At 37.7% G+C, this 16,363-nt stretch overlaps 1 protein-coding gene across 1 annotated transcript; it reads right to left on the bottom strand.

The window, feature by feature from the left end:
* Positions 1-681: 681 nt before the first annotated feature.
* Positions 682-9,509, bottom strand: krt1-c5 (keratin, type 1, gene c5). The gene is made up of 10 exons (XM_039669068.2): positions 9,339-9,509; positions 8,588-9,011; positions 8,389-8,471; positions 8,112-8,268; positions 6,361-6,525; positions 6,113-6,238; positions 3,220-3,437; positions 3,050-3,075; positions 1,919-2,030; positions 682-1,618 (listed from the first exon to the last, which is right to left on the bottom strand). The coding sequence occupies exons 2-10, from the start codon at positions 8,981-8,983 to the stop codon at positions 1,576-1,578; spliced, it is 1,326 nt and encodes a 441-aa protein (XP_039525002.1). The 5' UTR covers positions 8,984-9,011; positions 9,339-9,509; the 3' UTR covers positions 682-1,575.
* Between the last annotated feature and the right edge of the window lie 6,854 nt (positions 9,510-16,363).

Raw genomic sequence — 16,363 nt, forward strand, 5'->3', positions numbered from 1 at the left:
GGAACTCAATGGGTGCCTCGACATTCTTTAAAATTTCTTCTTTTGCGTTCAAGAAACTCGTAGCCTACAGCAGGAATGACGATGACGACATTTTCATTTTTGGGTAAACCCTTTAAACAAACCTAGTTGTGTTCTACTTACCACAAGGAGGCAGTGATATAAAGGAGAAGCGCGTTCACTCAAGTTTTATTAATCAGTTATTATAACGTCTCGATAACTAATTAAAAACATTTACAGTTAGCTATAGCATTTGAGACTGCCGTTATGGTCTCCTGTGGATCCTCCTTGATTCTATTAGTATTTTTTTAAAGTTGTAGCCTAAATTAAAAAAAAGATTAGCCTACAAGGTCTGCTATTTTAGGCTTTCAAAATGTTACGTTTTAATAATGTGTTACTTGCCGTTTCTAACCTAATTACCTAATTATTCATTAAATAAAATAGCCTAGCCTATTAGGCCAAGTGATTTTTTAAAAAAGTAAATCCTAAACCGTTTTCACTCAGTGCAAGTATAGATTACGTCATTTGCTACAATAATAATGTTGTGGTTCACAATGTCACAATGGTAGCCTATGGCAGGAAAGAAAATCAGATTAGTATTATTATTTTTTAAGCTTCTCGTGGATAACAGACACCAGAGCCATGGCTCTGACAGACACCAAACAAGAGTCAGAATACACTTTGGCTGATCAGTTTATAAGTTTATTGTAAGTGCCTTATTGTATGTTCACCCATCTACACAATGGTTTATATAGATGCAGGGTGCAAGATGTGCTGACCTGTGACTCTGAGCATTTCACACACCTTTATTTGTCAGATATGGACTTTATCCATAAAAGATTTTAAAAAAAGAGAGAGAGAGAGAGAGAGAGAGAGAGAGAGAGAGAGAGAGAGAGAGAGAGAAATGTCAAAATGTTGTGAAGTGTGGGGGTAAAACTTATTTGAATCTGCCCCATATTGAAAATGAATAATGAAGTGTGTTTTTTTGGTGTTCTTGTTCTAACATGAGTGTTACATTTCCATAATATGACCTATGTACATCAAAAATGATAAATAGAGACATTTCATTGATTTAATGTTTTAGTAAGCACTTAAAATGAATAAAATTCTGATTCATTAAGCCTGTCAATAATTATTTAACGCATTCACATTAGCACAATCTTTGCACTGTAGCAAATACTGAAAGCCATGCTGTTAATAACTTTAATACATTTGTTACCAGTTTGTACAAATGCTTAAATTGTTAGCCTATATTTCTGGGATGTCTAAAGAATATAGCAAAACAAAGCTCTTGTTTACCAGGACTGGGAGTATATTAGGTATTTCGCCCAGAAACCCTCACAAAAGCGAGACATTTGACACTACAGAGGTTTGGTGTCAGGGCTTTTTCGGTCATCGTTCTCAAAGTGAGGCTGTCTTGATTTCGTCGTTCGGCTTGGTTTCTCACACTGTGACCAGACAGGTTCAAATCCCCATCCACATACATATCATTTTTCTACCACTGCCTCTAAAAAAGTGGATATCAGCTAGTATCGCATGTATTTAGTTTCACTGTGTGACTTTCGGTCTGTGCTATTTTTAAATGACCCGCTCTATTGCGACTCGCCTTACAGAATCAGACCTAAAGAAAGTGAAGAAGAAATAATATCAGTGCACATGCTTCAACAGTGAATGGGAATGCAAATATGACAATAAAGAGAGAGTATGAAGATGTACAGCCTTGTTAGCTTTCATGTGGCAATTTCTACCATGATGAAAAAACAGGTGGTAAAAAAATCAAGACAGCTGACACATCACTACTTTGTAATTTTTTATTCACTTTTTTGGTGAAATGATGAACAGATCTCTGATAATAGTCTTGTGATGGTTTGTGCTTTGTCTACGCTTATCACAAGGAATGTCACTTTTGAGCCAGACTCACTTTTTTCGTTCTTCAATCTGTTCAACTTCACTGGATTCATCCACCACCTTTCCATTTACCATGGTCTGGGTGACAACTTTGACAATCTTCCTGGTTCTCACTTCAGGCTCTTCTACAAAAGGGAGGGAAAAAAAGTTTTAAAAAGTTGTAAATCTTTACTAACTCCTCAAGTGGTCTTATTTAGATCACATCCCTTTATTATTGTGCAGTAACTCTCAAAGCGTTGTGTTGTCCAAAAGAAAAAAAAACTATTTGCATTAAAAATTTGTATTGTTACTGACAAGGAAAAAATAGAGTTCAATGATTAGCAGGACGTGTTGTAACGCTATAATACTATTGTCACACTGTCAGACAAAATTCATGATAAAATTCTCAAAACTGCAAATATCTCAAATGTAATGTACAATATTTAATTGAATTGGAATATATTCAATTGGAATATATTCCAACAAATGTTATAAGTTATAAATCAAAGCATTGCTTTAGCCAAGAACAGTTTTTAAGTAAAACGTTTATGTAAAACGTATGTTTATATTTAATAAAACATATTACAAGTAACAACTTGACTCAACTTGCAACTTGACATTTTGGGTTAAAGTCTTCATTCATTATAGCAATAGTTGACACTTTCCTGAATGTACAACAGTGTTGTTTTATTTTGTCCATTTATTTTAAAAGCTACGCCAAAATTATGATATTATTGTAATTTTAGATACAGGGAAAAAAATATTTTATTTTAAGACAGCCCATTCTCACTCCCAAGGCGTCACCTAACTGACGCCTTGGGAAGCATTTGACCATGCTTCAATATCTGACGGCGCCCTTTAGCGTCAATTAGATGACGCCCTAGGATCGCTTGTACCCTACCCCCACCCCATACCTAAACTTAACCGCGTCCTATAACTGACGCTTTTCCTAAAGGGCGCCTAAAACGTCAAATATTAAAGCATGGTCAAAGGTGACGCTTTGGGGTGAGAATGTGTTGTTTAAGAGGGTTTTTGTGGATTTTACAAAACCATTACTGGGGAAAACAAACATCAGTATATTGCAAGTATTAAATAAACTGAATATATGTTGAGTTTTAGTCTTTATAGAGTTTAATAGTCTATAAAAATATCCATTCAGACTTACTTTTAGGAGTGGCCATCTCTTTTATCCTGAAAAAAACAAAAAGGAAACACATTTCACATCTGATTTTATATGTCAGAGATGCTCCATTCCGCACCATCTGTTGTGAACTGTAATGTGTCAATAGAAATCAGCTTTTTTTTCAGCTTTGAGAAACCTCTCTCAGTTCTTACACTTCCTCTCCATCCAGCAGCCTTCTATAGGTGGCAATCTCCAGCTCCAGGTTCTGTTTGATACGCAGTAACTGCTCGTAATCAGTTTTGATTCTTTGCATGTCCAGGCGCAGCTGTGAGAGCTCGTCCTCCAGCTGTGTAAGTGTGCCCTGAAGACGTTCAATCTCAACCGCGTACTTCTGATTCACCTCTCCGAGGTTCCCCTCAAGAACACCAACCTGAGGTGGGCCATAACATTCATAACATTTTCATTGTGAAAGCTCAAAGGTTTTTAAAAAAGTGTCTCATGCTCACCAAAGCCTCCTTTATTTTATCACAAATACAGTAAAAACAGTAATATGGTTAAAATTAATTAATTTATTTATTTTAAAATGTAATTTAATTGAAATTAATCCAGTCTTCTGTGTCAAATGATCCTTCAGAAATCATTCTAATATGCAAGAAACATTTTTAATGTTACAAAAGATTTGTATTTCATATGGATGTTATTTGGAATTGTGTCTTCATCAAAGAATCCTGACACATTTTTAATACGAAGAACTGTTATTAATAATTATGCACCAAATAAGCATATTAATGATTTCTGGAGGATCATGTGACACTGAAGACTGGCAAATGATGCTGAAAATTCAACATAAATCACATTTTATAAAATGTATTAAATTTAATCAAATAAATGCAGCCTTGAGAGAAACATTACAAAAACAAACAAAATCCATAAGATGATCGGTTGTGTATGTAAGACATGATGATAAATTCATAGAAATGATGAGAAATGTTTTAGATGAAAACCATTAGAGGTGATCACCATCAAGAATGAACTGCCCTGTATCTGCCTGGTCTAAAACCAGGATGTGTGAACGACTATTAAACAACGCTGAAAGGTCCTTATCACCTGTCCAGGCCATGAGATGCGATGTGTTTTTAGACTGTCATCGCATGTATTACAGAATGATTTATTAAAACAGGAGTAAACATTGTTTGCATGAGGACGAGCAGCAGATGTGAGGGGAGAGTGGTTTCCTGTGCTGAAGAGCTAACCTTGACACATTCTCTGGATATTTGTTGACAAACTATGGACAAAATTATTGCAGATCTAGTTCAAAAATAAAACCCCCAAAAGGGTAAAAAAAATAAAAATAAATAAAAATAAAAACACTGCAAGACTATGATGCTTCAAACAGCTCACTGGCATATCCATTGCCCTTTAACTGCAGGACAGAGTGAGTAATATAAGGAATTGTTTGAAAGAAGGTTGGGAAGATCTATTTTTGCTAACTTCTTGAGTTCTTCAAGCAATTCAATCTTGGACATTTTTACGGAATCTTCCCAACCATTTAAGCTACTGAATGACCTCCTTTGTGTTCTAAAGACATTCAGAGCTTTTCAGGGAGATGTTAGGGTTGAAGCTAAATGGCACCCATTTTTTATGGATGGAAGAAAAGTAGCCTTATTTATATATTTCACTGAGCTATTTGTCTGGAATTTTGTTGTTTTCTTGTATATAAAGCATAAAAATTACTTCAGAACATTTTAGAGACAAGTGACTGCCTCTTCCCAGGGATCAAAGATCTGGAAGCAACAAAATAACATATATCAACTATAAAAACTTCCTCTCTCTCCTTAAAAAGCGACATTCCTTAAAGCTACACTGTGTGATTTTTACCCCCAACTAGCGGTGTAAAGATATATCCAGTGAATATTAGTTTCTGTTCCTCTCAATTCCGATTTCGTTTTAACTCCTACGGTGGCCAATGTAGTCCAAGATTAACATGGCTTCCAGTTTGACCTCGTCCATGAGTGTTAACCGAAACGTAACCGAAAGGTGAAGCTTTAATTAATGGGTATGTACCTCTTTGGCTAATGTACTTTCAAGATGAAGGGTCAACATTGCGACCGACATTAGAACCCCTTACCCCTATGTATTTTCAATGGCATATTATACACTCACGAGAATACTTTATTACTTGAACGAAGTAAATATACATTAATGAGCACACATATTTTTGAAAGAACTAAGTGTTTTTAGCTAACACAGAGTGTGTAGCTTTAAATATATAAGGGGCTTTAAAATCTAGGGTTTAGGGACCTCCAGTGGTCCGCATGAAAGTTTGATAATTCATGAAAATGTTTTTTTTTTTGTGATATTTTTATATCACTCAAGACTAATATATTCAGTTATGTTAGTAAAATGTTAATCTAAAATACATATTGGTTGCCTAATAAAAAGTAAATATTTTCCAGATAATAATTTAACAATTTGGTTTAGCATAATGACAATGTAAAAGTCTTTGTTTTCTTTATCAAATCATCTTAATAAAATGTCATCTTTTTTATCACACAATAACATTATTCAATATCTTCATGAAATTAGCTTTTGTATTTTAGGCAGATGGTCCCTCAAAAGGGGATCATCTATTTTGCGGTCATATTTCATACTTCAAATGTTTATGAAAGATTAAAATTTGTCTTGTCATGCTGGTCATGAACATGCTGCAAAGCTGTCTTACATTTAAAATATATATATATATATATATATATATATATATATATATATTTAAAAGATAATTATAAATTACATACATTTATATTTTTTATACATTTATACTTAATGAAAGAGATCTTTGCAGCATGTTCATGACCAGCCAAACAACTGGAAAAGTCAAGAAAAGTAAAGTGGGAGACACTTGCTTCCTGTAAATGGGGATACAACTATTCACAATGTCCCAGTGTCAAACACTGGCATGTGATATTAACAGATATCTTTTACTTCTTGATTTGTTTCAATAGGAGTAACTATTAATCGACAAAAATCGAGTGGACATACAAGCCACAGCAGTTTAACCTGCAATCTATGTATTGTTGAACCATTTCAAACACTCATTGGTATCACCTGTTTGCGCAGACTGTCCAGTTCCACCTCTAGCGCCTGCAGGAAGCGTCGTCTTTCACTGAGCTCACTCTGAGCACATCTCAGAGCCTCGTTGCTCTCCTTCACCTCGGACTGCACGTTCTCCAGCTGTCACATATAAACGCCACACGTGCTTATTGTGTTACAGAACACACCTGTGTTTGCAGTCAAATCATCAGTCTATAAATAGATGTTTGGGGTGTGTGTTGGCTGTTGGATTGTACTCTGACCTTCTTCAGATACCACATCTCAGCATCCTCTTTATTCTTCCGTGCGATGCTCTCGTACTGCACCCGTAGCTCCGCCATTATGGCTCCCAGGTCTGGGCCCTGGGCTGCTTCCACCTCCACGTTCACTTGCTCGTTGGCTAGACGGGTCTTCAGTGTGCTCTTCTCCTTCAAGGACACAGACAAATCATTTTAAATTTGTTTCACTTCATTTGAAGCACTTCAATGTTTCAAATGCACTACACTGTGTTAGCCCTCCTGCTGCTTTCGGGTCCGTTTTGACCCAGCAAAGGTAAAGAATATCCATAGTTGTTAATACAAACATGAAAATGTGCATATGCTATGTGTTTACACACATTTATTTATTTTTTTCAGATTTTTTAAATTAAAAAAATTATATAAAAGACATATATCCATTTAAACCTAATTGTTTAGAACTTTTCCGTTTCTGGTCTGTTTTGACCCGAAAGTGGACTGCAGTTTAACACAGGGAATGCATGCACACACACACACACACACACACACACGAAAATTCTGAAATTTAAATAAAATGACAAATTAAATGAACGTCTCTTAGTATATCAAAAGTTCAATAGTCTAAACATCCACATTTTACTCAGATGCCATCGAACGATTGCAGCATTTATAGTTGATTAGGCTATTTCTTATCTTTTCTCATCAAGTTTATGCAATTAAAATGTATATTTGAAAACATTTCAGAGTAAACTGATGATGATTTGATGTTTAGTTAGAAAAAGAATGTGTAGTTGACATACATTTTGACTGTTTTGAGCAGTCAAGCTATATAGGTCAAAGGACTTTAATTAAATCCGTTGAAGTCAGAGTTCATACTGGTAATTCTCATATTATATCCTTTTATAAATTTCATACAAATTTCATATAATGATATTTTCAAATATAATTCATCACATGGATAAATGTTTTATGCTGATTTTTGAATTAATTTTAAAAATAATCTCTCTAAAAGGTTCTTTGGGGAACCAAAAATTGTTTTTTTATTTTTTTTATTTGACAAGAGTATTTGTGCTATCTTTCTTAAAAAATAAATGCCAGTTGATTTTATTTTTTGCCAGTTGAGATATTTTTTACATATATTTACATTTTTATGGCTTAAGTGTCCTAATCTTTATTGTCAACGTTCTGCTCTGCAGATGCTCATTGTAAACTCATTACTGAGTTTAGGGCAGGGTTATTTTTGCTAATTAAAACCATAAAAAAAGAAAAAAAAGAAAAGAAAAAAAAAGAAAAACTATAATAGTAAGTTACTAAAATAACACTGGTTTATGGTTAAATGCATTTCAGTGGCGCCACACCTGTCTGTCCAAACACTTTTCCCCCTACTCTATGTTTGTGGACATGGGTGTGTGTGTTTTACACACTGATTAGTCTATATATTTATCTAAAGAACTTGATAAGGGTGTTTCTATATGTGCTGTATTGATATACTGTGAAGGCAATATGATCTTGCTCAAACGTAAAGGATATTTTAACTACTGTAACATTGTCGCCAGTCTCTGTATGTTTATATGTATGTATATTACATTTTTATATGGGAAGAGGTTAGGTATATATATATATATATATATATATATATATATAAAGGATTCATAGACTTTTATGAGTTTCTAAATCTATGTAAATTTTTTTCAGGTGCTGTTGTCAATATATATTGTACATTATTTAAGCATATAAACATACAACAATGTCTGTGCAAACTCAGTTTTGTGTTTAACCTCTTCATGATTCTTCTTCAGGAAGTAAAGCTCCTCTTTCAGACTGTCCAGGTCTCCTCGGAGGGTTGCGATGATCTGATCATGATCAGATTTGGCTCGTCTCAGAGCATGGCAGTCTCTCTCAACCGACTGGCAAAGGGAAGCTTCTGCCTCCCATCTGTTTATAAAGACATAATATAATGTACCAATTAAACCTAGAAATGAAAACAAAATGGTATACCGGCAATAGATTTCATAATGGATCTTTCTCGATGACTATAAGGAGGAACAAACTCACTTGACCCTAAAGTCATCTGCTGCAAGCTTGGCATTGTCAATCTCCAGCATTATACGAGCATTCTCCAATGTCTTTTTCCTCACCTAGAGAGCAGAAGTTTGATTGTAACTGTCTGTAAAGACACAACTGAACATTCCTGCTACGTTATTGTCTTGACCAAAGCAATAAACAGAACTTAAATTCCACTAGACAACCAAACCTCTTGTCCGATCGCATGTGCTTGAGCCATCAATCCGTCAATGTCGTGACCCTTGGGTGATCGCTCAGTCATCAACTGTTTAATCTTCAGCTCCAGGTCGGCGTTAGACTTCTCCAGAGTGCGCACCTTTTCCAGATAGCTGGCAAGTCGGTCGTTTAGACCTTGCATGGTCTCCTTGTCACTGGAACCAACTCCCAGACCATTCAGTGAGAGGTTGCTTAGGATGTTTAAGCCATTTCCCAGAGAGGTGGAACGAGACAGGGACAGACTACTGGCTGAGGAGAGGGACACTGGGACTTTAGAGCGTCCACGAACCCCAAAATCACGCATAGACATGCTGGAGAAAGACGCCTGCCGTCCAAGAGAGTGACTGTGCATAGAGAAGCTGGAGGTCATTGTACTCGCAGAACCAGAGAGGGGGTTTCTGTATGTGATCCAATGGTAAAGAAATATTCATTTTTTGTTATAATCTGAATGCAGCGTGTCGTTCATTTATGCCATATGAAAACTATAGTAAACACAGAATGCTAATTACTCTAATTAGGCATATTTGTAATATTTCAGGAGCTATTTAATGTTATGCTGCAGTGAAGAATTTACCATAAAAACTATTTGGGAGATTACAGATTGTATCAAAATACAATATTTTGCATTTTAATGACAAATTTCCCTTTTTTCAGTGAAAAAAATGGTAATTTGGTTGCAAACAAAGAAGAATAGAGACTTTGTGAAGATGAAATGTAATACTTACATGTATTGTGCAGCGCCTGTGTGTTGGTTTTGTCCAGAGAATAACTGTTGGCTTTTATTTGTAGTTGCTCAGGTGATGTATGTGCTAGGACTCCTCCTGAAGAGCTGTTGACTATGGAAGTCTATTGCCAGCCAATCACATCCCTCCACAGGTAAAGGATATTTCCTGACTGAAACCAAAAAAAATAAAAAAAACAATGATATTTTCCCAAGGCATCATCCACAGATTACATTGCACATTTGATTTTGAAAAATGTCAGTAGCAAATTATGATGCTTTCATTTAACCTTTGCTAAAATAATTTTCTGAAAAAGGTTAATACAATGAAATTCAAAAAAGTCCTTTGTTGTTTTAACACCAAAATATCTTAGAAAAGGGTTTCAATTTATTTGGATGGTCCCTTTAACACATTCAGTTGACTATAAGTAACGTTGCACCTACATCGCTACTAACTCTCACTAGAGTTTTAGTATTATTAGTAGACTGGTAGGGTTAGGGATAGAATAAGTTGACATGCACTTGCAAAGTTACTTATAGTCAGTAGATTGTCTGTTGGAGGAGCATCACAATAAAGAGTTTGCAGATATTAAGTAGTAGACAGTGTACTGATACTCTAATAATGAGAGTAGTTGACATGTAGTTGCAAAGTTATATTCAACAGGATGTTCAAAAGGGGCCAGCAAAATAAAGTGTGGAAAACCTAGAAAAGTGTGGAACAACATGATAGTGAGATCATTGTCTTTTTGGGTGAACTATCCTTTCAAGGCAATTAACTGACAATTACAGTTTATATTAGAAGGGACTTCATACCCACTGTGGGACAGAGTGTTCTATAATAATCATAACCTATTTTTTTCTGTATCTTGTGCAACCTGAATTACTTTAGAGAACGGGGGAAAGTCCATTTCTGTACATTGACACTATTCAGTCAATACAATGACCTGTAACCTGAGAACTGCTTCACACAGAAACGGTTCTCCAAAGCCTCACAAACCATGGAATAAGCTCAAACAATGAAAAGAGTGAGAGAGTGCAGAAAGGCAAAACCTATGAGAAATGTTTCTATTTGGGGAGGAGGTTGACCTAATTATCTAGTTAAACACACACACGGTGACTGGAAATTTGAACGAATTCTTGAATTTCGATTTGTTTTTCATCTTTCATGATGCTATTTATCGTTAACAAAAATTACCCTCACCATGTTTTTTGGACATTTAATCGGTAATACCATATGAAGTGTAATAGTGATGCATTAGATGGTGACGAATGGCACTAAAAGATTGCCACCATGACCCTTCTATCTAAATAGACTACAGTATGTCAGTAAATGCGACCCTTCCATCACAAATAACATGCACTATTGTGAATAGAGTCAGCACCATCATGTGGGCACTACTGAAATGGCACACTGATGTTTTGCTACGACCTTGTGCATGGATAAAACACATAAACATGCGTTAACATGATGTATATATACTGTATAGAGTAATGACTTTTGCATAATGCGTTTATTCAGCAAGGATGTATTAAATGGATCAAAAGTGACAGTAAAAACGTTTGTAATTCTTTTGTAATATTTTTTTTTTAATTTCTTCAAAAACCTTGAACATGAGTCAAGGTATCCACACGGTTTTTAACATTGATGATAATAAGAAGTGTCTCTTGAACACCAATTCTGCATATTAGAATGATTTCTGAAAAATCTTGTGACACTGAAGACTGGAGAAATGACTGCTGATAATAAAACTTCAAACTTTTGGACAGTATAGTACACTACAACAAAATAATAATAATAATAATAATAATAATAATAATAATATATATATATTAGGGCTTTCAAACGATTAATCGCGATTATTTGCATCCAAAATAAAAGTTTGTGTTTACATAATATATGTTGGTGCACTTTGTATAATTATTTTGTACATATAAATACACACACATGCATGTAAATTTAAGAAAAAAATATTTATATTTATATATAATATAAATTATGTATAAATCTATAGTATATACATGAAAATATTTCTTAAATATATACAAGCATGTGTGTGTATTTATATATATATATATATATAAAATAATTATACAGAGTGCACCCACATATATTATGTAAACACAAACTTTTATTTTGGATGCGATAAATCGCGATTAATCATTTGACAGCCCTAATATATATATATTAGGGCTGTGCAAAAATTAATTGCGATTAATCGCATCCAAAATAAAAGTCTGTGTTTACATTATATATTTGTGTGTGCTGTATATAATTATTTTGTATATATATAAATACACACACATGCATGTATATATTTAAGAAAATGTGTTATTCATATATAAAATATTTATATTTATATAATATAGATTATGTATTTATATATATACAGAATTTAAGCGCAAATAATTTTTAAATATATACATGCATGCATAGGTATTTATATATACAAAATAATTATATACAGCACACACAAATATATTATGTAAACAGAGACTTTTATTTTGGATGCGATTAATCGCAATTAACTTTTGCACAGCCCTAATATATATATATATATATATATATATATATACAACCTAGTACACTTTAAAAATATATCAGTGTAGTAAATTGTATAGTAAACATTATAGGTGCACTGCAGGAAAGAAATTATCCATAAATGACTAGGAAAGGACAAGCAGTTTTAGATCTGCGTTTGACCATTGAGGCTTATTGTAAAGCTTAAGTGTGTCCAAATCAATACAAGCCTATGAGATTCTTCAAGAAATGGTGACATTTAATGGACAGTGCCGTAAATCAATGCATCATGCAGTATTCAGTGCTGTAACTGCCGGCCAACATTGAATTGCTCACTGAATGAATACTTTTAATGGTTATTATTTGATTGGACAATTTTAAAAATTGTAATTGCCCTTAAACACACACCGAAAAAAATGGAGACTTTCAGCGTCCACTGGAATTATTACATACCAATGAACATGAGTGAATAAAATACATTGATGGCTGTATTATATTGGACAATTCGATGAACTGACAGATAATTGACAATTATTGCTAGAGTGCAAGAAAACAAACGTCACCAGGGCTGTAGCAATTTTTTAGCAATCAGACAGACAAAGACTAGATATAAAGATGTCAAGTCTGGCATTCTTTTTTCTTTTCTTTTCTTTCTTTTTTTTTTTTTTTTTTTTTGGCAAATGAATACATAAGATGAAAAGAGGACACTTTAACTATGACAGTTGGAAAAGCCTAAAATGAAAAATGAAAAAGCCTATCAAGAAAAATCTCTTGAGAAAGAATCTCAAAATCATCTCAGATGTTTTGAGCAATTTTTGGCATCAAATTAGCATCGGATATACTGACTATTAGGGATATTAAAAACAGATGTGTTCCATATTATTGAAGAGTCACCATTTTACAATTTCCAGTCAATCCCATGATAGCATTCAAAACCCTTTGAACTCTATGTTCTCTTAAAACACCTGCTACAGATAATAATTGAAAATTAATAAATGCAAAACCATCTACAGAGAACTGATGATGTTTCTTGATGGATTGTTAATAAAAGTAAACTTTTTAAATGTGGTACACTAGCCGATCGTTGGAGGTCAGCGATATTTATAATGTTTATTTATTTTTTTATTTTTTTACTATTGTCTTACTGTTCAAGGCTACATGTATCTGACCAAAATGAAAACAGTAATACTGTGTAAAAAAAAAAAAAAAAAAAAACACACATACTTACTTATTGTGACGCTGTGCGGAGAAACAGAGCTGAGGCTGGGTCCAAACGCAGTGTAGCTTTATTAAAGAAACTTAAAACAAGACACTAGAAGCAAGAAACTTGAGAGCACCAACGCAACACACATAAATTCAACAACCAACAAAGACAGGGCAGAAACACAGGGCTTAAATAATCAATGACAAACGAGCTAGACAAGATAACAAGGGGGCGTGAGAAATGAGAAACACCTGGGATAAATAATGGACGGGCAATAACTAATAACGAAAACACACAAAATCACTACGTGACATAGCCTCCCCCCTATGGGCGGCTCCCGACGCCCATACAAAAAACAAACAGTTCAGGAGGGCGGTGAAGCGGAGACAGTCCTGGGGGAGGGACGGAGGGCCAGGCCCGTGCAGGGGAACAGGACCAGGAGGTAGCCAAGGCGGGCCTGGGCCGCAGAGCATGGGCCTACCAGACTGGGCCGGAGACCAAGGCGGAGCAGGACGTGGCAGAGGCCAGGGCGGAGCAGGACGTGGCAGAGGCCAGGGCGGAGCAGGACGTGGCAGAGGCCAGGGCGGAGCAGGACGTGGCAGAGGCCAGGGCGGAGCAGGACGTGGCAGAGGCCAGGGCGGAGCAGGACGTGGCAGAGGCCAGGGCGGAGCAGACACAGGCAAGGTCCATGACAGCCTCGCCTCCATGGCCCCCACAGAGTACCTACTGCCCCCCCCCAAAAAATACTTGGGGAAATTCACGGGAGGAGCCTCTGGGTGGTAAACGGGTTCAGGAAAGGTCTCCCGGAGCTTGAAGGGCGCAGTCAAGGTGATGCGCAGAGGCGGGGCCGGCAGGGCGAGGCGCAGAGGCGGGGCCGGCAGGGCGAGGCGCAGAGGCGGGGCCGGCAGGGCGAGGCGCAGAGGCGGGGCCGGCAGGGCGAGGCGCAGAGGCGGGGCCGGCAGAGCGAGGAGTCTGGGCACGCTCACCGGGGCCTGGCGAACCAAACGAGTCCTCCTTCTCCTCCTCCTGCGGCGGCGCGTCACAGGGCTAGACACACTCGCTGGACTGGACAACTCACTCACTTGAAGAGGAGATGCAGCGCTCACTTGAAGAGGAGATGCAGCGCTCACTTGAAGAGGAGATGCAGCGCTCACTTGAAGAGGAGATGCAGCGCTCACTTGAAGAGGAGATTCAGCGCTCACTTGAAGAGGAGATTCAGCGCTCACTTGAAGAGGAGATTCAGCGCTCACTTGAAGAGGAGATTCAGCGCTCACTTGAAGAGGAGATTCAGCGCTCACTTGAAGAGGAGATTCAGCGCTCACTTGAAGAGGAGATTCAGCGCTCACTTGAAGAGGAGATTCAGCGCTCACTTGAAGAGGAGATTCAGCGCTCACTTGAAGAGGAGATTCAGCGCTCACTTGAAGAGGAGATGCAGCGCTCACTTGAAGAGGAGATGCAGCGCTCACTTGAAGAGGAGATTCAGTGCTCACTTGACTCGATTTGGACCTGGACACACTTGACTCACTTGATTTGGACCAGGACACACTTGACTCACTTGATTTGGACCAGGACACACTTGACTCACTTGATTTGGACCTGGACACACTTGACTCACTTGATTTGGACCTGGACACACTTGACTCACTTGATTTGGACCAGGACACACTTGACTCACTTGATTTGGACCAGGACACACTTGACTCACTTGATTTGGACCAGGACACACTTGACTCACTTGATTTGGACCTGGACACACTTGACTCACTTGATTTGGACCTGGACACACTTGACTCACTTGACTCGGCCGTTGACTCACTTGACTCGGCCGTTGACTCACTTGACTCGGCCGTTGACTCACTTGACTCGGCCGTTGACTCACTTGACTCGGCCGTTGACTCACTTGACTCGGCCGTTGACTCACTTGACTCGGCCGTTGACTCACTTGACTCGGCCGTTGACTCACTTGACTCGGCCGTTGACTCACTTGACTCGGCCGTTGACTCACTTGACTCGGCCGTTGACTCACTTGACTCGGCCGTTGACTCACTTGACTCGGCCGTTGACTCACTTGACTCGGCCGTTGACTCACTTGACTCGGCCGTTGACTCACTTGACTCGGCCGTTGACTCACTTGACTCGGCCGTTGACTCACTTGACTCGGCCGTTGACTCACTTGACTCGGCCGTTGACTCACTTGACTCGGCCGTTGACTCACTTGACTCGGCTGGCACGCGCTCAGTGGAAAACTCTTGAGGCAGGAATGCAACGGAGCTCACGTGAATCGCGAGTTCGGCTGGGCTGACGTGAAGCGCGGGCTCGGCTGGGCTGACGTGAATCGCGGGCTCGTCAATGCGCACGTGAAGCGCGGGCTCATCGTGACTGACGTGAACCAGCGGTGAAGACGACGAGGGCTTCGCGGGTAAAGTACACTCGGCAGGTGTCGAGTAGAATAAGCGCGCAGTAGTGAAGAGGTCCTGCAAGTAACGAGCCCGAGCGACATACCCGTCAAGAGTCCAGTTGGCAAGGTCCCGCGGCATCCGTCGAGCGATCTCATAATCCAGCCCATTCAGAAACAGGCCCATGAGCTGGATATCATCTAGCGCTCCCAGACTGCTAATGGACAGGAACTCCTTCGCGTACCTTTGGACAGACTGGCCCTCTTGCAAGACCGACGACAGGTATTCTGTCATAGCCCGGTTGCTGACGACTGCTGGACCCATATTGAGGTTGGTTGTTCTGTGACGCTGTGCGGAGAAACAGAGCTGAGGCTGGGTCCAAACGCAGTGTAGCTTTATTAAAGAAACTTAAAACAAGACACTAGAAGCAAGAAACTTGAGAGCACCAACGCAACACACATAAATTCAACAACCAACAAAGACAGGGCAGAAACACAGGGCTTAAATAATCAATGACAAACGAGCTAGACAAGATAACAAGGGGGCGTGAGAAATGAGAAACACCTGGGATAAATAATGGACGGGCAATAACTAATAACGAAAACACACAAAATCACTACGTGACACTTATACACTTACTATTATTATTATTATTATACTTACTACTTACTTACTTATTATATATATATATATATATATATATATATATATATATAATCGTGTAACAAATGTATTTCAAATATTGTAATTTATTTGTGATGGCAAAGCTGAATTTTCAGCATCATTACTATCCAGTCTTTAGTGTCACATGATCCTTCAAAAATTTGATTTCTGAAACAGTTATTATTTTTGCTTGATATTTTTATGGAAACTGTAATACATATTTTCCTGATTGAACAATAAAAATGCAT

Source organism: Pimephales promelas, chromosome 4 (assembly GCF_988280905.1).
Source record: "Pimephales promelas chromosome 4, fPimPro1.hap1.1, whole genome shotgun sequence".
Classification (NCBI taxonomy): Eukaryota; Metazoa; Chordata; class Actinopteri; order Cypriniformes; family Leuciscidae; genus Pimephales; species Pimephales promelas.

Bases quoted from the DNA above. Each gene is read 5' to 3' on its own strand.
- krt1-c5 (XM_039669068.2), bottom strand. From the start codon at position 8,983: ATGACCTCCAGCTTCTCTATGCACAGTCACTCTCTTGGACGGCAGGCG. The intron at 8,472-8,587 runs GTTTGGTTGTCT...TCTGCTCTCTAG, and splicing joins CACATGCGATCGGACAAGAG to GTGAGGAAAAAGACATTGGA. The intron at 3,438-6,112 runs GTGATACCAATG...GGCCCACCTCAG, and splicing joins TGGACAGTCTGCGCAAACAG to GTTGGTGTTCTTGAGGGGAA.